This window comes from Littorina saxatilis, linkage group LG6 (genome assembly GCF_037325665.1).
Source record: "Littorina saxatilis isolate snail1 linkage group LG6, US_GU_Lsax_2.0, whole genome shotgun sequence".
Lineage (NCBI taxonomy): Eukaryota > Metazoa > Mollusca > Gastropoda > Littorinimorpha > Littorinidae > Littorina > Littorina saxatilis.
Genome location: NC_090250.1, coordinates 22,170,166 through 22,192,223, shown reverse-complemented (window position 1 = coordinate 22,192,223; position 22,058 = coordinate 22,170,166). Strand labels below are relative to the sequence as shown.

The 22,058-nt window shown below is 41.3% G+C and overlaps 2 protein-coding genes across 2 annotated transcripts in view; both read left to right on the top strand.

Annotated features, from left to right (window-relative positions):
• Window positions 1-174: 174 nt before the first annotated feature.
• LOC138969710 (uncharacterized) lies at window positions 175-3,832 on the top strand. The gene is made up of 3 exons (XM_070342570.1): window positions 175-284; window positions 821-903; window positions 1,832-3,832. The coding sequence occupies exons 1-3, from the start codon at window positions 175-177 to the stop codon at window positions 2,776-2,778; spliced, it is 1,140 nt and encodes a 379-aa protein (XP_070198671.1). The 3' UTR covers window positions 2,779-3,832.
• A 1,721-nt stretch (window positions 3,833-5,553) lies between these two features.
• LOC138968764 (iduronate 2-sulfatase-like) overlaps window positions 5,554-22,058 on the top strand; it is a 38,045-nt gene continuing 21,540 nt past the window's right edge. Inside the window, exons 1-3 of the mRNA XM_070341408.1 lie at window positions 5,554-5,723; window positions 7,037-7,272; window positions 8,469-8,646. Of these exons, the coding sequence (XP_070197509.1) occupies window positions 5,651-5,723; window positions 7,037-7,272; window positions 8,469-8,646 (487 nt within the window). The 5' untranslated portion in view covers window positions 5,554-5,650. The remainder of the gene's footprint in view (window positions 5,724-7,036; window positions 7,273-8,468; window positions 8,647-22,058) is intronic.

Genomic DNA, 22,058 nt, shown 5'->3' with positions numbered 1-22,058 from the left:
CTGGACTTCACCACAAGACCTTTCATACTCATGCCAGCCAACTATTCACACAACTAGAGGGATTCCGGAAGCATGTGTTCAGTGAGACTGTTGCATATGTTCGAGAAGTTCATGCAAGATACTGTGGCACTACTCTTGGTGTCGATGACACCCTGAACATTATTGTGAGCTATGATGGCACCTGGCTTACTCGTGGACACTCTTCGCACATTGGAGTTGGGTGTGCTGTGGACTTACTTACTGGACTCTGTGTTGATGCCCATGTCATGTGTACCTACTGCCAGGTGTGCGAGTCTTCTTCTTCTTCTTCCCGTGGGGGACCGGATCCAATTTCTTGGATGTTGAAGGTCCCGCGGTGATGTCCATACACTGTTGGCCCCCATTGCGGTCTGTGCCAGTCGTGTAAGGGAGTTAAAAAGCCAAAGCTGGGGGAGGGGGGGGGGGGGTGGTATGGGGGGTGCAGGAGGGCAGTGGAGAGGAGCTTGGCTAGGTTTTGGGGTAATTAAAACTTTGTACAATCCATCAACGGCTATGGGAGGAAGGTGGATGGCTGCAGGGCTCTGCTGCCACCGAGTCGTGACATGAACGACTCAAGGGAGGGGGCGGATGTGGTGGAGATCGGGAGCTTGTTCCACTCTGATGTTGTCCGTGGAAAAAAGGAGTGGGACAGTGAAGGGTGGTAGTCCTGTTCTTGATGGATCCTATTCCCTCTCGTTCTCGTGTCTGATGGTTTGAGAAACGCGGTCTTGTCAATGCCGACCATGTCATTTTTAATTTTAAACATCATCGCTAGCCGACTGTTATGTCTTCGTTCTTCGAGGCAGAAGCTGTTTCAGGAAAAACCAGAGGAGTATGCGGCCTGGCTCGTGGACCACTTGGACAAGTGTGAGGTGAACTATAAAGGTAAATTATATTTGTTTGCCCAGAAATATTTGAATAGAGTTTATTTCAAATTTAAGCAACTTACTCAAATATAGCAAATTACAAGTAAATGTAATAGCGATGAGTGGATATTATTTTCCATGCATTCCAGTGAAACTGAAAACCAAAACTAAAGGCATGGATGATGGATTAAAAAAAAGCGTCATAAAGACAGATCATCAATTTATGATAATAATAATGAAAGTTGTAACACATGCATATATAAATCCAATTTTTAAGAATAGTTCAGGGCATGGGGGAGTGGATGTGTGTGATGAAAATAATAAGAAAACACACACAGATAGAGAGAGAGAGAGAGAGAGAGAGAGAGAGAGAGAGAGAGAGAGAGAGAGAGAGCTGTATTTACAGCATGAAGTGAGATTCACAAGTCTTCAGAATCAACGGGCTTAGAACAGAGGGAGCTAGTAGTGGTCAGGGGGTGGCAAATACATACATACAACTATACATGTGTGGCCACATACATACGTGTAAGTATGTGTGGCACAATACAAGTGTATTTAAAAATGTTCAAATAGTATCAATTGATGAATTATGCTTAACGTTTACAATCTAACATGTTCAGTGCCACAATATAACATGTTCTCACCACTATTAATAGGTAACATGCGCCTTGAGTCGCCTTGTGGGGTGAGATCTACGTGCGCGATATAAATCCTCGTAAATAAATAAAAGTAAATAAATAAATAAATAAATAAATACCTGCTGCTAGAAATTTAATATACAGTAATTTGGTAATTCCATGTTTATTTCAATTCTTTTCTGTATTAATTACAGTTGAAGTATTAGCTGTACAATGACTGTGAATAACACATGCGTGCACACACACACACACACACTTAAAAAATACTCTGTTTGCAAATTACATTTCTTATTTTGTTCTTGTTTGCAGGCTCATCAGGGATGATGGAGGTGGAAGCAGCCCGTGTCATATGGCGTCGATCGGTGAACACCAACAAGCTTCGCTACACAACACTTCTGTCGGACGGTGACTCCAAGACTTTTACAGAGCTCAACGACATCAAGCCCTATGGTGAGGATATTCACATTGACAAGGAAGAGTGTGTGAACCATGTGAGTAAACGACTTGGTACAGCTCTTCGCAACATGGTGACAGACTGCCGAAAGCGAGGGGTGACTCTTGGTGGACGTGGAAGGGGTCAGCTGACAGGCAATGCCATACGCAAGCTACAGATTTACTACAACCGGGCAATTCGTAGCAACAAGGATGTGTGTAGCATGAAAAAAGCAATCATGGCATCACTGTACCATTGTTTTTCCACTGACGAAAATCCACAACATGAACTTTGTCCTGCTGGAGAGAGCTCGTGGTGTTTCTTTCAGGAAGCGCTGGCGAAGCACCAAGTTCCAGGTCCACACAAACACCTCATCCACACACCCCTCAATGAGGAGAAGTTAGCTGCACACCTGTTGCCCATTTATGAGAGACTTTCTGAAGAACACCTACTCAGCAGATGTGTTTCTGGCAAGACACAAAATGCCAATGAGTGTCTCCACAGCCTCATTTGGTCAAGATGTGCTAAGGACCACTTTGCTTCCCGCAGTCGTGTTGAGTTTGCAGTCTTGACTGCTATTAGAGAGTTCAACTTTGGACCTGCTGCTGCTGCCGACTCTGCCCAGTTCTTCGGATTCCAGACTGGACATCACATGAAGAGGCTTGGAGCAGCCAGGATGCACAAGAGGGTGCGGAACAGTCTGAAGGCTGTGAGAGACAAGCAAAGTAAAAGGAGAGACAAAGTGCGGGCAGCCAAGTCAAAGAGACTGGAAGAACTTGTTCAGCTGGAAGGTGGCCCTGCATATGCTGCAGGCATGTTCTAAGTTTTGACTATGTAAATGTTTTAACATAGACGGGGAATCGAGACGAGGGTCATGACTCATGGTGTGTTTGTGTATAAAGTGATTCCGAGGAAACTACTGGACCAATCTTGATAAAACTTAACATGAGAGTTCCTGAGTGCGATATCCCCAGATGTCTTTTTTCCATTTTTTGGAAAGATGTCTTTGATGACGTCATATCCGGATTTTTTTAGGCAGTTGAGGCAGCGCTCTAACACCCTAATTTTTCAACCAAATTGATTGCAATTTTGGTAAAGCAATCTTCGACGAAGTCCGGACTATGGTATTGCATTTCAGCTCAAAATTTTAAAAATAAATTAATGAGTTTGCTTGTTAAGTTTGTCATTAAAATCTAATTTTTAGTAACAAAATAAACTTTGACTGCATTGCATTCCTCATTTTTTCCTGAATTCAAAAATATATAGATATGTCATGTTCACTCTAACAATGTGCTCAGAATTACAGAAAATAGGTTTAGTAAGTACTATACGGTCTCATGCTTTGCGGAGACGAGCGTGATCCGTCTCGGTATTGTTAGCCGAGACTATCTAAATGTATCTCGTAGTCTTGGCGATGACTGGTTTGTGGTGTTGATATTTAAGTTTCATACTGATTGACTAAATGTTTTTATATTGCTTCACGCGACTTGTCATTGTTATTGTGGTTAACATTATTCTCATATATTGTGGTTATTGTACGCATATGTGCAATTAATGACTTGGGTACGTTTCGTAATTTGGAGCTAGCTTGTGTGTGTGTGTGTGTGTGTGTGTGTGTGTGAATGTGAACGTGAACGAGTGAGCGAGCTTTTTTTGGTGTGCATGCTGTAATTGGGAGTGTGTGTATGCATTGTTTGTAACTCGGGACAAACAATTTTCCTAGTGTACTGCACATGTTTGAAATAACTTATGTTTTATGTCTTCCCTAACTTTTAAACTGTGTCTCTAAGGTGTGAAAGACATTCCTCAGTGTGGAATTTGGTGATACATGTATGTATTTTGAGTTTAATTACAACTATCAATGGTTTCAAAACAAATTGTGTGCGTTTTTGCCTTTTCCTCAGTTTGCATGTTTTGACATTTGGGAACGAAATGATTTCAAATCTACTGGTTAGATTTCTGTGAAATTCTGCATACTTGTACTTTTACATACTATCTACAGAATTACCATTTGAATAATGAATCGGAAAAGAAATGTTGGCTTTACGATTTTTTTAATATTAAATTTTACGCAAAATTTCAACATTATGATAAAAAAATTTTTTTTTAAATAACTGTAATACTCACAGAAAAAATAAATGGTAAATCTGTAGATATGATCTAAATCTATATTTATGCAAAATATTGGACAGAAATCGAGCATTTGGATATGGAAAAAACGGTTCCTAAAATCCAATATGGCTGCTGTTTACTTTTCTGTTTCTATAGCAACGACATACACAATAAACAAACACATTAACATTTTTTAATTCAGAGACCATCAGTATTATAACAAAAGCGACACAAACAGTGCTGATCATCAGATATGGAAAATAGCGATTTGGCCCTCACATGGCCTTAACTCCGCCTGACGGTATGGCGTCATTAAACAAATCGTATCTAGCGTGATGGGAAACTCGGAAAACAAAGGGCTTGTGCACGAGAATCATCACTGAATACACTGATCAATTGAAAAGACAAAAATACGATTTCCGTGTTTAAATGGAGGATTTAAATTAATTCTATAAATATTTCTACATTTTTTCGAGGGGGGGGGGGGGGGGGGGGGGGGCTAGTGAACTTTTTAAATTCTACTTCCCGGATTCTCAGGGGGTAGACTCCCGCCTTAAATCGCAGTCAGCAGCCCGAAACTATAAATCTGTGCGACCTACAGTCGCTTCCAGATTGTGAAGAGAGAGGCGGGGTCATGGTCGCATATACTTCTGCCTTCGGGGGGTCAATTTCTCCTGGCTCACTTTTCATATGGATCAAGCGTCATAGTTTAATTTAACTCTGGAAGTTTCCATTCATTTTTTCCCCTCGTTATTGCGACTGCGCATAACTTATCTGCTCAGTAGGCATGGCAACTAGGTCAAAGTGATCAGTCCACTAGGCAAGATACCGGGCTAGTTTAGTTCACTGGAATAAGACTCGCGAAAAAGAAGGGAGGTCACGATGTATTTATATGGATAATCACAACTGCATCTAAATTATAAGTTATATTATCCAGAGCAGATGTAAGATCGTATTAAGCAGGACTGTTATTTTTTAAGAAGAACTGTACCTTAAATGCGTCAGTTTTGATATTTTGTGACTCGTAAAACATTGTATTAAATAAACATCTGTTACCAACTCATTTATTTTTATAGTTCTCTTTCCATATTTAATGAGTCACATGGCTTAATTTGTTCTTCATTGTTTTGTTTCGAAAGTGTACAATTTGACGCAAAACGGGTCGTTACGTCTTCACTATTATCCACCTGTTGTTGAATCGATATTCATAAAAGCTAAAATTCGTGATATAAGTGCAAAATGGTTTGCCCATGTAAGTGTGTGTGTGTGTGTGTGTGTGTGTGTGTGTGTGTGTGTGTGTGTGTGTGTGTGTGTGTGTGTGTGTCTGTGTGTGTGTCTGTGTGTGTGTGTGTGTGCGTATGTGTGTGTGTGTGTGTGTGCACGGTGTGTGTGTGTGTGCGCCAATGACCTAAAGACATATACACAGTGCAATAAGAATGCGTAATGTCCATTAACGTAGCCTACAGTGTAGAGATAAGGGTGACCCCACCCAAGATAAAAAAAACTGTCGTGTATACGAAAGGCAGAACATTCACTTGGATTACACCAAATACCAAAGCAAAAACAAACCATTTCCTATAGCCATGGTGAACTTAGCGGATCGTAGTTCTCTGTTGCTGCTGATATGTGCAGCAGTAGTAGCGAGTACACTTGCAGGTGAGTGAGTGAGTGAGTAAGTGCGTGTTAGTGTGTGTGTGTGTGTGTGTGTGTGTGTGTCTCTGTGTGTGTGTGTGTGTGTGTGTGTGTGTGTGTGTGTTTATGTGTGTGTGTTTATGTATGTGTGTGTGTTTATGTATGTGTGTGTGTGTGTGTGTGTTTATGTGTGTGTGTGTGTGTGTGTGTGTGTGTGTGTGTGTGTGTGTGTGTGTGTGTGTGTGTGTGTGTGTGTGATTCCATGAGGTTAACCTCACATGACTGTATCATACCTTATCCTTACCCTTATCCTTTTCCAAAAGTATGAATGATGCAAAAGGGATAGTAACAAACACGTTAAATTTACATTTTTTGATTACAAGGATCGATTGCTTGGTACTGTAGGGAACTGTTCGTATGGATACATTCAAAACTACCATTCGTTATCCATGGTGCTGTGAGTAACTGTGCCTCTTTTTTCCCAGGAGAGTAGTTTATTTGGGTCAAAGTTTTCCTATCAGCTTCCTTGAAACGGCAAGAATGGCAAACGATGCTCAAAAAAATAATAATAATAACAATAAAATAAAAATATATATAAAAAAATTATAATAAAAAAACCCGATGCTCTAAGTACTCACCCTCTTCTCACTCTGATCTTCTGGCAGCGTGGATATCACTGACTCACTTCAAAATCCAAGAACTCTGTTTTCATGTGTTCCTACAGAGATCCTCTCCCCCTTTCAGCTCCTCTCCCTCCCCAGTTTAAGACCCCTCCTGTTAAGACCTTAGGATGTTTTTTAGGCGGGGATGTAGCTCAGTCGGTAGCGCGCTGGATTTGTATCCAGTTGGCCGCTGTCAGCGTGAGTTCGTCCCCACGTTCGGCGAGAGATTTATTTCTCAGAGTCAACTTTGTGTGCAGACTCTCCTCGGTGTCCGAACACCCCCCGTGTGTACACGCAAGCACAAGACCAAGTGTGCACGAAAAAGATCCTGTAATCCATGTCAGAGTTCGGTGGGTTATAGAAACACGAAAATACCCAGTATGCTTCCTCCGAAAACGGCGTATGGCTGCCTAAATGGCGGGGTAAAAAACGGTCATACACGTAAAATTCCACTCGTGCAAAAAACACGAGTGTACGTGGGAGTTTCAGCCCACAAACGCAGAAGAAGAGGAAGAAGAAGGATGTTTTTTTGTTTTTTGTTTTTAATTAACGCTCATTTATTGAGGCTCCCACCTTTAAAGACCTGACTTTCTCATCATATTTTCGGACGTCTTGAAAGGTGGGTTCTACTGTATTTTCAACTCAATGAGGAGTTCAGTGGTTTTTCTACATCAGGACAAGAAAGACGCCAAGTGCACCACACCCCAGCCCCCACCACCCACACCCCCTCCCACTCCGACCCTCTGGCAGCATGGATGTCGTCGGCGTCAAAGTCCAAGCCCAACGTTCTCTTCCTGGTGGCCGACGACCTGAGGCCCAAGCTGGGTTGCTATGGTGACACCAACATGGTGACCCCCAACATTGACAACCTGGCCAGCAAGAGTGTGATGTTCAGACAGGCCTTTGCGCAGGTAAGTTTTTAGACAATGGTGTGAACGTCAAGATCTTGACGCAGGTAAGTTTTTAGACAATGGTGTGAACGTCAAGATCTTGACGCAGGTAAGTTTTTAGACAATGGTGTGAACGTCAAGATCTTGACGCAGGTAAGTTTTTAGACAATGGTGTGAACGTCAAGATCTTGACGCAGGTAAGTTTTTAGACAATGGTGTCAACGTCAAGATCTTGACGCAGGTAAGTTTTTAGACAATGGTGTGAACGTCAAGATCTTGACGCAGGTAAGTTTTTAGACAATGGTGTCAACGTCAAGATCTTGACGCAGGTAAGTTTTTAGACAATGGTGTGAACGTCAAGATCTTGACGCAGGTACGTTTTTAGACAATGGTGTGAACGTCAAGATCTTGACGCAGGTAAGTTTTTAGACAATGGTGTGAACGTCAAGATCTTGACGCAGGTACGTTTTTAGACAATGGTGTGAACGTCAAGATCTTGACGCAGGTAAGTTTTTAGACAATGGTGTCAACGTCAAGATCTTGACGCACACACAAGCTTGCAAATTAATGCAAACACTTTACATGTGAATTCTTCCAGATAATATCCCTACAATTGTTTTTCATATTTTTCATACATGTCTTTCATGACGTCATATCCGACTTTTAAGTAAAGTTGAGGCGGCACTATGGCGACTCTTTTCCTTTCTCTTGCTTTCTCTTGTTTCTTTTGAAATCCTGTTCGGTCATCACATTAGATTGTGTGTCGATGTTAGATTTGAAGTGCTTCGTTGAGATTACGAATGGCATATTGTATTGTACTGTAATGTATTATATTGAATTGGATTGTAAACTCCAGCCTTTAAAATGGAACAAGGGACTGCTGGTGAGAGGAACTGGCTAACCATATAACAATGAAAATGTTCTCACCAGAAAACAGCAACAAGAACAAATGATTATGGACTAGCTTTGGACGTCCCCCCAACGTTGTTTAACTTTGAAGTTAGACTCTGTTTGTATTCTTCTGTGCTCAATCTCTTCGGGTTTTTTCCCTCTGTCAACTCTTCTTTTTAGTTTCTTGTCGTTCTTTTGCTGATGAAGACAAAAGTCAAAACTAGTCCATGTTCATTTTTTTTGTTTTTTTTGTTTGTCAGTACATTTTTTTTAAACTGTTATCCAGCCTCTCAACTTTTCCAATTTGATTCTCACTGGGAAAACAGGTGGCGCTGTGTGCTCCGAGCAGAACGTCGTTTCTGACAGGACGGCGACCGGACACCACCCGTGTGTATGACCTGCACCACTACTGGAGAAGGGTGGCCGGCAACTTTACCACGCTGCCACAGTACTTCAAGAACCACGGCTACATCGCGCAGGGCGTGGGCAAGATATTCCATCCAGGTGTGTGTGTGTGTTTGTGGATTTCCAGCCATATGCGGACCAAATGGGACCAAATGGGGTCGTCCATCGCTATATCGCAGCAATTTGTGGACATCAGCCGAAAAATGCGACTATCTGCGGACGTCCTCAAATAGGCGGCCTTTGGTCCGTAAATTGCTGCAATAATTATAGTGATGGATGTCCGCAAATAGCTGCACCTCCCTAAAAATGGAAATGCAAGTTGTCCTCATATTGCTGCAATATATGTGTGGACAACGAGCCCTGTTTTACACAGATTTGATATCCATTGTAATATCCATTTTCAGATTATACACAGATTTTACACATTTGCAGAGCAGCTCTGTATTTAGTGCCTACGTCGTTTTCAAACTGCTGTAAAATATGAACCAGGTAAAGCACGTCAAAAACAAAAGCAGATTTGTGGAGGACACTTCATGGCTGTTCGATTAGTGAATAGTGTGTAGTTGCTGTCTTATCTTCACTTCCTCATAAAGTTTGTAATACCGGGTAAGGATGAAGTGACTCTTGATCGCAGACAAACAAGCTACAAAAATCGTAAAAATGCATTTTTGTCATTGAGATAAAGATGGTCGTTGACGAATTTCATCCCTCTTTATGATCTACCAACGTGTTAAATAATCACATGAGTGAAAAAAAGTGTTGTTAACTGCAACGTGTGTGTGCTACATGTACATACATGAACTACACTACTCGTCATAAAAAAAACTTGACACATGCGTTTGTCGGTTTGAGGGCAGATCTTTCTGATGAGGCCGTTGATCGTAAAACCAGTTATATGACTGGAAAGGCCGTTTATTTCCCTAACTTATTCGGCAAACAGATTGAGATTACATGACGTAGTGTCGATACAGTGGAACCTACAATACACACACACCCCAAAATCGAATTCGCAAAATCAAGGTTCCCGCGTTTAAATTGACAAAAAATCAGAACTGCTTAAACGAAACATGTTTAGCATGTCCTTAGACAGAACAATTAAATGTGCATCCAAATCAGTCAGTTTTGTTCACATATCTTTTCTACCAAGGACGCGGTGTAGGTGTCAATCCTCTCAGAAGGCATAAAAGGCAGTTTTTGAAGCCGTTTTTAGCCGGTAATGAGACAAAAAATGATACATTTGAGTAACTCTCCAACGCATTGCCTTCAAACTTTCGGAGATGTGTGCTAACACGTGTCGTAAAGTGTCTAAAGTAAATACGGAATTTCAAGTCATTTGAGACATTAGGTCTGCTGTTATGTGTCATGTCAGAAAAAGTTCTTAAATTGACCGTGGGTTTTTGCTGACTCATCACAAACATGTAATTTGTTGATCTTCAAGAACAATGACGGATGCGCCACATACTCAAATTTCACGCACATATCTTATCAGACCTGAGTGGTATGAGGATTTCAACGCGAAAGTAGTTTTTAAAAAGTTGACTCCTTCAGAGCGCTGAGCGCAAAATAATGTCGGCCTTGGCCTGGTAGCAAAGCTCACTGCTGACACGCTTAATTAATGGCTCTTGAAAAAGCATTTTCCAAGAATTGTTGTGTGCGTTTAAACAAGTGCGCTGAGAATAGCCATTGTTGAAACAGTATTAGATTTAAGGGTATAAATTAAAGCTTTCATTTGTTTAAATGTATGCTAATTTTTTATTTTTTTCAATCGGACAGGGTACATCTTTATTTTTAAAACTCTTTCTGATATGTCGCATAACAGCTGAACCAATATCTCAAATGACTTAAGATTTTGTGTGTAGTTTACGACATGTGTTAGCACAAATCTCCGAAAGTGGGAAGGCAATGCGTTGGCGAGTTACTCAAATGTATCATTTTGTGTCTCATTACCCGCTAAAACGGCTTCAAAAACTGCCTTTTATGTCTTCTGAGAGGATTGACACCTACACCGCTCAGCATGCCTTAGCGTCCATGGTAGACAAGATACATAAACAAAACTGACTGTTTTGGGTGCAGATGTGATTGTTCTGTTTAATGACAAGCTAAACATGGTTCGATTTAATTGTTCTGATTTGTTGTCGATTTTATCGGGGGAACCTTGATTTTGCGAATTTGATTTTTGGAGGTGTCTGTGTTGTAGGTTCCACTGTATCGACACTACGTCATGTAATCTCAATCTTTTCACTGAATAAGTTAGGGGAATAAACGGCCTTTCCAGTCATATAATTGGTTTTACGATCAACTGCCTCATCAGAAAGATCTGCCCTCAAACGCATGTGTCAAGTTTTGTATGACGAGTAGTGTAGAATTGTTTTCTCTTTTTTGTGTGATCATAAAATGTTACCACCGTGATTTGTTTGAGAGTAACATAGTAGCCAACACGTACGACCCCCCCACACACACACACACACACACACACACACACAAACACATACAAAAACAGACAAACAAAGCGCAGCGAGGCAGTTTGTGAGAGCATTCTTAAAAGAGACAGAAAAGAACTCTAGATGGGTGAGATGCTAGTTCGTTTCTGCTCTGTCAAGCGCGCTTTGTTTGCTTTTGAAGTGTTTTTTGTTTGTTTGTTCTGAGCGCGTGTCTGTCTGAGTGTATGTACCGTACGATACTTATGTGTTTTGATAAATTAGTTCTGATTCATCTTGTTCGTACTTCTCCAAAGTTTCGCTCACTGTGCCGTGTGTGTGCGTGCGTGCCGCCCCGCTTGCGCGTTTGCATGTCTTCTAATGTTTTTATGTTTGGGGTATATCTAGGTGTTTGTGTGTGTGTATGTCTGCGTGTGTTAATTATATGGGTTTTCATGATGTTCAATTCGCTATGCTAAAATTGCATTGATTATAACAAAACAAAAGCACCGGATTTGTCTCTGATCAATACCTGTTCGTGTTGTACAGACACTTTTCAACAAACAAAAACACCCAGTGAAGAAAACGAATAAAACAAACAAACATTGCTTGTATTGATTCCATACGTAGGATATTTCCCTAAACAATACTTTTTTACACTATGTAACTGATCTATGCTCAATCTTGTTTATTACGCTTCGGCGGATAAATCCGATCAATTGAGACCATTAACAGATATACATTTTCTCTACAGTCGTCTTGACTTGGTTGAAAAATATGAATTCTTACGATTTGTGTCAATACCTCGTTTAACACAGTTTATGAAGAGTTGCAAGTTTACAGGGTGGTAAAATAAAACAACGCCCTATTTTCTTTTTGATCTCATTTTTGACTGCGAAGAGAGATTTAGAAAATTTCTTTACAAAATTTCTTCACAAAACAATAGCATAATCATGGCAAATTATGTCTTGCAAATTTAGTTGAAATTGTCGAGGCTGTCCAATGGAAGTGCTGGCTGCTCCTTTCTTATACCTGAATTTAACTTTAAAGCTAGAGGCGGAGAAAATATGTAGCGCTTTTCATGTCAATAAGTCACGCCACGATGGAGTAACGTGATTGATTTTTAGATTGTGTCGACGACGGTAGACGTTATGTAACTTAAAGATATGCATTTCCTTAAAAGCGTGTTTATTTTCAGTAAAATTCGGTTTGGGCAGTGATTTAAACTGACATTTGTTTTACTAAAAACAATCCTGTTTTGTTTTTGTTTTTTGAGAGTAAGATTATTCAGAACTCATTCTCGTCATATGGACATAATACAGTTAACTTGTTTTAATTTGCCAAGTTGTACCTAGTATTCATATAAATTAACAATCCTTGTTTAAAAGAACAAACGGGTGTAGCTCGGTTGGTTTGACAGGAACACGGAGACAATAAACTATCCAGCTGACGACAGGTGGCCAACTCAACCGGACAATACTCTCAATGCAGACGCCTTCCAACGCATATAGATAGGGAACTGTTCCGTACCATTTTGGTTGGAATTAAACTGTTCTTTTGTGGATAGTCACTATTGTTCAGTTGCTCCGGATCGCACGCGATGGTCGGTTGGGCAGTGAGATATGTTTGTCAGTGCCAGACCTATTAAGTTAGGGGTTGGTTGGAATACAACATATGAAGATATGCGGTTCGGAGGTTTATTTTACACGTAATAAAAAAAAGTAGGCAGATGGGTTTTATTTTTTAAATTTTTTTATTATAACTAGTTTACGTCATTGAAACGACCAAATGGCTTGGAATATTTTCTTATCTTTTCACCGTACCAAATCAACTTTGGGGAGGGGGTTGGGGTGCACATAAAAAATATTCTTACTCACACACAAAAACAACAAAAAATCAGAATTAGTTGCCCACTAGATGCTTCGTGTAGCTACAAGCCGCCGGGGCGTCCTTATTGCGTGCCTTACGAGAAACAAATTGCGTGCAAAAAATACACGTAATGCTGTGTTGTTGTATTCTTTGTGCTTTGGTTTGTCGTCTCTAATCAAAAGGACCCTATTCTGGACCCGTATGCTTATGGAGGAAGTACGCGACAACTCCCAAAGTTTTGAGTGACATCGGAAGTACTTGGCTCACTTTCGTATGCATGGGCCGGAAGAAGGGCTTACTTCGAAGCAAAGCGAGGACGTAACTGAGGGTAGTTTGCGACTACTTCCAAAGATTTGTGCGACGTCGGAAGTACATCCTCACTTTCGCATGCATGGGACGAAAAAAGAGCTTACTTTGGAAGCAAACTAGGAAGTAAGTGAGGGTAATTGTACTACAGCGAGACCCAGTAGTACAAACGCTACTTCCAAAGTTTCTCAGTGCAAAATGGCAGGGCTTTTCTTCGGTTTTTCATATCAAACCGAGCTAACGCAAATGGAAGTCCCCAAAAGAGAAAATAGAAGGAAAAGTCGTATCTCGTGCGTGCATTTCGTGCAAATTTCCCTGAATACAAACCAGCCACCTTTGACTTTTGTTCGTTCTGGGTCACTGGCCACCACTCTTTCATCCCCGCTTATACGAGGGGGTGTTTCTATGTAAATGGGCGTCGTTGTGTGCATGTATGAGTGTGTGTGAGAGTGTGCGTGTGTGTGTCAATGTGTGTGTGTGTGTGTGTATGTATGTGTGTGTGTGTGAGAGAGAGAGAGAGAGAGAGTGTGTGTGTGTGCGCTTGCGTGTGCCGTGTGTGTGTGTGTGTGTGTGTGTGTGTGTGTGTGTGTGTGTGCGTGCGTGCGTGCGTGTTTAGTTGTGCGTCTGTTTATTCATTCGTTTGTTTGCGTGCACGCGCGCACATGTGTGTGTGTGTGTGTGTGTGTGTGTGTGTGTGTGTGTGTGTGTGTGTGTGCACCCCCATCCCCCCTACCACACACTATTATGAGCTGAGTATTTGTGCCTCGATATTTTATTTATGTTCTTACGTTTTATGTTGTTTATTATGATTCACCACACCCGAGTTTCTCATAATTGAGATAATACAGTGTTCTATGTCTATGTCTATGTCTAACACACATGCACACACGCGCGTAGGCTAAACAAATCCAATCTTAACTTTCAACTTTATAAACATACATCCTGTTCACAATAGACGATTTCCGGAAAAAACAGGGGAGGTAAGAAGTACCAGAAAATCAGAGTTGCGCCGCTTCTAACTTGGGCAAACATGGCGGCTTCACGTTCACTTGCAGAGCTACAAAAGTTTTTGATTCAAAGAGGAGTTATTGTGTCCGGAAGAAAAAAACATGATTTAGTAGAATTGTGCCAATTTGCTAAAGAAGTGTCTTTGGAAGTGGACCCAGATGGGTTAATGGAAGACAGATGGGAAGTGATCGAAGCGAAACTGACTGACGGCGAGGTTCGCCCATCGAATCCCACTTTGATCACGGGAGGTGCCGACTTATCCGTGCTACCGGAGTTCCATTACTTGGATGCAATCCCGTACATATGGTTGCGAAGCAATGCTCGTTTGGAAGCGTGCGGGATCCTCAGAAATCCGAAGGTTTTTTTAAGATGAGGGACGGCTTTGTTAAGAACATGGAGGTAGTCTGCTTCGACACGCCTGGCTATTTCGCAGTGAAGGCACAAGTGAGACCACGCACCAGGGAAAAAGATCCAGTTAGTGGAGCTACGTTCTACTACCCGTGGGCTATTTTGACGTCAGTTTATTCTGACAAAAGAAGTTGTGTCCTGTCAGCCTACTGTACTTGCAAAGGCGGGTAAGTTGATTTCAAGTGTACTTTTCTGTGAGTGTGACTCGTGATTGTTTTCATCATCTGGCTGATCACTGGCACAAAATCAGCAGAGCTTTGGAAAATTAAAATGTATCATTCCTTTCCTAAGTCTGTCTTCTGTTGGTTATACGTTTGTTGTTGTCAGTTTTTCCCCTGTGCCTGCAAGTCTGTTTATATTTATGATGAATTCTGATGACAAAATGACACGCACACACACACACATGCCGAAGAAATACACACACTATAAACAAGAAAGAAAGACACAAGATCAAGCAAATATTCCATTATTCTTTTTATAAAACATTTCAAGCAAATATTCCATTATTCTTTTTATAAAACATTTCAAGCAAATATTCCATTATTCTTTTTATAAAACATTTCAAGCAAATATTCCATTATTCTTTTTATAAAACATTTCAAGCAAATATTACATTATTGTTTTATAAAACATTTCAAGCAAATATTCCATTATTCTTTTTATAAAACATTTCAAGCAAATATTCCATTATTCTTTTATAAAACATTGCAATCTGCATAGAAAATGACAGATGTAATGCACTGTCCTTTGTATTGATTGTTCTAGGATTGATGAATGCTGCTTTGTGTGCAGACTCTCCTCGGTGTCCGAACACCCCCGTGTGTACACGCAAGCACAAGACCAAGTGCGCACGAAAAAGATCCTGTAATCCATGTCAGAGTTCGGTGGGTTATAGAAACACGAAAATACCCAGCATGCTTCCTCCGAAAACGGCGTATGGCTGCCTAAATGGCGGGGTAAAAAACGGTCATACACGTAAAATTCCACTCGTGCAAAAAAACACGAGTGTACGTGGAAGTTTCAGCCCACGAACGCAGAAGAAGAAGAGGATGGATGCTGCAGTCATGTCCTTGCCACTTTGTATGAAGTCATTGACTTCAGAAATGATGAGTGCAGGGAGAGTGTAACATCAGGACCATGTCTTTGGGTGTGTCGTGCCACAGCACCTCAGGTTGCCAGCCAGCTTACAGACATCGCAATATCATGCAGGAATGACCTGACTTTTCTGTCATGTTCACCATTCACCTTAAAAAAATATTTTTATTTCAATTAAAACAAGTGTTTTCTTAATATTGTCAACACTACTGTGAACGTGAAGTTTTGTGATGAATAAAACAGATTTGAACATTAAAAACCTGTGGTATACAGCCAGCACTAACCATACACACCTGCACAAACACATAATAAATGTGAAAAAAGGTTAAAAGAATAAATAATCTCAATAATTTTATACCCCCAAAGAAGCAAGAATTCGTGCGGCTGTAAGTTTCCGAATCTTGGGGGGAGGGGGCTGAGAACGCTTCAAGGGCAGCTTTCGTTTCTTTGGTTGATCATTTTCTGATGCACCTGCACTCAATGGGTCAGGGTTCTCCTCACTTCGACATCCATCTTTGAAATGCTGCAATATAAAATAGGGTCATTAGAAAAACCAGTGGAGGCATTTATATAATTATATCTATATATATATACGACTAGTGTCTGTGTGTCTGTGTGTGTGTGTGTGTGTGTGTGTGTGTGTGTGTGTGTGTGTGTGTGTGTGTGTGTGTGTGTGTGTGTGTCCGCGATGCACGGCCAAAGTTCTCGGTGGATCTTTTTCAAATTTGGAGTCCGTATTCAGCTACACCCCGGACACAACCTCATCGATGAGATATTTCAACACGTGCTCTCTGCGCGCAGCGCTGAACCGGTTTGGGTTTTTCTCTGGATCCATTCCCAGTAACTCTTCCTTATCTTCTCCAGTGTTTTCAGCGTTTATCTCCCTTCCTTCGTGTGGCGTCAATCCATATTCCCGTTACTATGTTACTATTTTTAGAATGTCACTGCACTGTCCAGAACACTTTTCTTGCACCCGTAAGTTGTCCTTAGTGTAAAAGTGAAAAGGTCGAATCAATTTATAGCCACGCGAAAAATACACTGTCATCTATCTCTATATATTTATAGATATAGATATACATATATATATACGGCTTCTCTGTGTGTGTGTGTGTTTGTGTGTGTGTGTGTGTGTGTGTGTGTGTGTGTGTGTGTGTGTGTGTGTGTGTTTGTGTGTGTGTGTGGGCAACACCTGTGGATTGTAGAGTTCTGTTTGTGATGTGGTCTGGCGGCTTTGGTGTGTCTGTATGTTCAGGCCTTCCTTCGAGAAGCCATAACAGTTACTCTCAATCCCGTTTGAGTGGACTTCGCCTTCAAAGGTGATTGTGGTGTTTCGGCACTCGATTACATTTGGCGTCGTCGACAGCGATGGGACTCGACATGAAATGTTCAGGCCACTGAATCATTTTCGTGCTGTTCCCATTCCACCTGGGAGGGACCTAAGCTTGGCGGGTCCATTGTTCGGAACTTTGGGGACAAAGTTCATTCAAAGGGGGTCGAGTGTGACAGGGAGACTACTGTCGCCCTTCACAGCAGACTCTGCAGAGTTGTTCGCCTTAGAAGTTGTGGGCTTTCCTTGCATGTACCCGTAAGTTGTCCTCACTGTAAAAGTGCAAAGGTCGAATCTATTTATCGAAAAATCCACTGTCATCTATCTCTATATATTTATATATATACATAGATATATACGGCTTCTGTGTGTGTGTGTGTGTGTGTGTGTGTGTGTGTGTGTGTGTGTGTGTGTGTGTGTGGAGGCAACACCTGTGGATTGTAGAGTTCTGTTTGTGATGGGGTCTGGCGGCTTTTGTCTGTCTGTATGTTCTGGCATTTGAGAAGCCATAACAGATAATATAGGGCTTAGAAATAAGCTCTAAAAATTCTCAATCCCGTTTGAGAGGACTTCGCCTTCAAAGGTGATTGTGGTGAACCGCCACGCTGTCTGTCTCTGTCTCGCGATTCACCCCGGCGAAGCCGGGTATTCCTCTAGTATATATATCTTTAACATATATACTATAGTCCTGAAAATATTGTAGACTACTATTCTTAACAATAACAGCCCATCAGAATAAGACTAAGAAAACTCAAAAGTGCAATATTTAATGTATACTGTCACTCAGTACACAATTAGTATCATAGAGTGAGCAAGTTATTGCTTCATCTTCCCTTTTTCGTGATTTCGTTAAACTGAGTAGGACAAGGAGATAACTGAGTGCACATTTAACTGGGCAGTGCCAACTGCATGTAATTCTCAGATTACTCCAATCACCACACGAAAATGGCCCTGACAAGGTAAATGGTTCAAACAAGAACAACAAACAAACAAATGAACATTGACCTTCGCTAAGTGAATGTCTTACTCTTAGATAACTTGCAGGAAAAATTCAGAAACGTGCGCATGCGTATTACTAGGAATTCCCTCAATTTCCGCGACCTTGACCATAATACTCTCGATGTCACTACTTCGGCGTTGAAGTCAGTTCATGCATAGTGAACAGTTAGGAAGTTAACTTCGGGAGTTCCCACTTCAGAAAGAGGCCTCTACTTCCAGTGTTTCTTACTTCTAGTTCATGCATACGGGCCCTGAGGTCTCAATTCTTTCCTATTATCTTTCCGACTCATGCAATGTCACTTTTCTTTGAGAGTTTTTGCGAGGAGTTGTTAGCTGAGAATACAGGCGTGTAAGTAGAACGCGAAAATCACACCTTGACTCGATCGGACAGACTGGTTCATGTGAGAGCACTTGACAGTCTCTGCATCTTATCCCCGGTAGGATCATAAAATCGTGGAATCTGCTGATGTTCGTACTCCCCATCTACTTAGCTTCGTCCAAATAGGCCCACTTCAAACATCACACGCGGAAGACACAACTTGAGCTGGACACCACATATGCGAACCACGCACCAAGACACCACGCATGGTCCTCGGTTTCACTAATTTCAGAGATTTAGAAATGAAATTTCAGAGGATAAAAAACATTTTCAGAGGAAACAAGTCAAAATGTAAACATTTGCAAGGGCGTTTTATATGCTCAAATCGCTCAAGCGTCTTTGAACAGAATAGTTTTGAATGCAGAAATGTTTATTGACTGAAGCTCGTGTCGGTGAGCCAAGTACATGTACTATTGATTTTCGACCAACTTACACAGGATTTGATCCAGAATGCGTAGATTTTGATTATGCCATCCTCCCCCCCCCCTCCCCCCCGTAATTTCAGAGGTTTTTCCTTTCAGCTATTTGCGGGGAAAAAGTGGGCGAGGGAGAGCCTGGATGGTTAAACGGGGGTCGTGCCATGCCAACTGTCGCCTGATGGTAAAACAAAAGGTTTAGAGGAACCGACTTCCTTTTGTTATCGCGCAGAATATTTTAATATTTTGTTCAATCAACCATCAATTTTGCACATCAACGCCAACGTCAACGCCAACGTTGTTTCAAATAAAACTGAATTGCACTCCGTCCAAAAACTGAACGCTGTGCCTGCGGTAGTACAAAGTTAATGGGATAGAAGAGCTTTTGAGGAACAATAAAACACTGTAACAATAGAACAAAACCACACAAAAAAATACAAAGGGAAAGAAAGAAGCAAAACAGATTAACAAGGAAATGAAATATGATCATGGTTTGCTGTCGTTCTTGTTTTTTTTTATTATAAAAAGCACACTGATACCATGATATAGGATACGTTAAATGTAAATGATAATTATAATGCTGAATATTTTAACGTCGACCAGAAAAGATGCTTTTTTTTTAACAGCGCCGTTAAAAATCTTAAACTTTTCTTGGTTACAAAATCAAATGAACCTTAGAAGTCGATTGTTTAATACCATTTGTCACTTTAATAGAGGTTGTTTGACTCAGTTGCCGACTTCTCCGCTTTATTTCAGTTTTCTCTTCACACTCTTTGTTTTCATGTGTTCACTTTTCCCGGCCTCGCACATGAGGGAGAGCATTCATTGGAGCGATACGTTTTAAACAAAATTGTTTTTTATGCTTCGCTATTATCGATTACCTCAAATTAATAAAGAAAAAAGGTTAAACTCCTGACCAGCGCACGGGGTACGTTAAATGTTAAATGGCCAGTGGGGAATGCAAAAGTGCGCGCGCACGTGTGCATATGTATGTGAATATTTCTTCTTTTTTTTTTAACCAGTTAGTGTCAATGTCGATCGAGTGTTATTTCGATCGCGTTTTTAGTGGACACGATGCAGATTCAAACATACGCATAATTTCGTAGAGTCATAAGAGTTCTAAAACAGGGAAAAAGGTGGCAAAGTAAAAGATTTTAAATCAAAAATTGTTAGTGTATTTTTGCGATGAGACAGACACAAAAATATGTTCTACAAAAGAAGTTCATACCCATGAAATACTCTCTCTCTCTCTCTCTCTCTCTCTCTCTCTCTCTCTCTCTCTCTCTCTCTCTCTCTCTCTCTCTCTCTCTCTCTCTCTCTCTCTCTCGGTATTGGATTGATATGACTATGGGGCACAAGAAACATGGGTTTAAAGGGATTGATAGCTTTTACTCCAATGCAAAAGGCGGAAAAGGTACTACACATTTACCAACTGATTGAGGGAAAAATATATTTTCATGCAACATCTAGGCTATTGTCGTTATCACATCAAGCATGGGGTCCTGATTTGGCCTAAATGGTCCGCTGGACCCATTAGAAGCAACAGTTAACTAACTAACTAACTATCCCATCAAGCATGTGTTCTATTTATGTGTAAAATGTCGGCACTGAAAAAGCAATAACTGTTCTTTCAGTCGGGCCAGTACATTGATCAGTGTACAGCCCCTTTGCTCTCTGTCTCTGTCTGTCTGTCTGTCTCTGTCTCTGTCTCTGTCTGTCTCTGTCTCTGTCTCTCTCTCTGTCTCTCTGTCTGTCTGTCTGTCTCTCTCTCTCTCTCTCTCTCTCTCTCTCTCTCTCTGCCCCCCTCCCTACTCTACCCGAGTGAAGGTGAATTGAAGATACCGCAACATTTACCACATAACAGAACACAAAGTTATGTTATAGCAAAATAAATAATTAGTTGATACATTTTTTTTATTTAATTGAATACATAAAGGTTGTTCAACTGTAGTTCCAAATACGGACGCTACCTACGCAGCTCAGAAAGGAAACACTGTTTTGTTGGTCCTGAATAGTCACATAAATTAAAAACTGTACACAAAACACCCATATACAACACAACACCACCGTAGCACAACCATGCACTACACAGCACAACCGTACACAACACAGCCATGCACAACACAACGCGGCCGTACACAACACAACACAACCATAAACAACGTAGCGCACTCCTAAACAACTTCACCTAATCCAGCCCAACACAAACATACAACGTACACAATCGAAAACAACACCACACCACACCGCAACACAATACAACCATGCACACCACAACACAACGCAACGCAACACATCCGTACCTCTCTCAGCACAACCCAACACAACCCAACACCTCACAACATGACAAAACACCTTACAATAGAAAAACAGACATACACAACATAACCGTACACAACACAGCACAATCGTACACAACCCAAAACAACACAACCCAACCCTACACAACCCAACACAACAGAACACCACATTACACCACACACCACACCACACCACAACACAACACACAACACAACACAACTATGCAGACCACAACACAACACAACACTAACATGCACACTACAACAACACATAACACGACCATGCACACAACCATGTACACCACAACACAACCATGCACACCACAACACACCACCACACAACCCAACACAACCATGCACACCACCACACAACCCAACACAACCATGAACACCACAATACAACCCAACACAACCATGAACACCACAATACAACCCAACACAACCATGCACACCACCACACAACCATGAACACCACCACACAACCATGCACACCACAACACAACCCAACACAACCATGCACACAACCACACAACCCAACACAACCATGCACACCTCAACACAACCATGCACACCACAACACAACACAACACAACCATGCACACCACAACACAATGTAACTTAACCATGCACACCTCAACACAGCAAAACACAACTATGCACACCACAACACAACACGGCACGACGCAACACAACACAGCACAATAGAACAAAATCACACACAACCATAGCCCAACCCAACCCAACACACCAACAGCACAGCACAGCACAGCACAACACAACACAACACAACACAACACAACACAACACAACACAACACAACACAACACAACACAACACAACACAGCACAGCACAGCACAGCACGCCACAGCACACCACACCACACCACACCACACCACACCACAACACACCACAACACAACACAACACAACACAACACAACACAGCCGCACACAACACAGCACCACCATAAACATCACAACACAACCC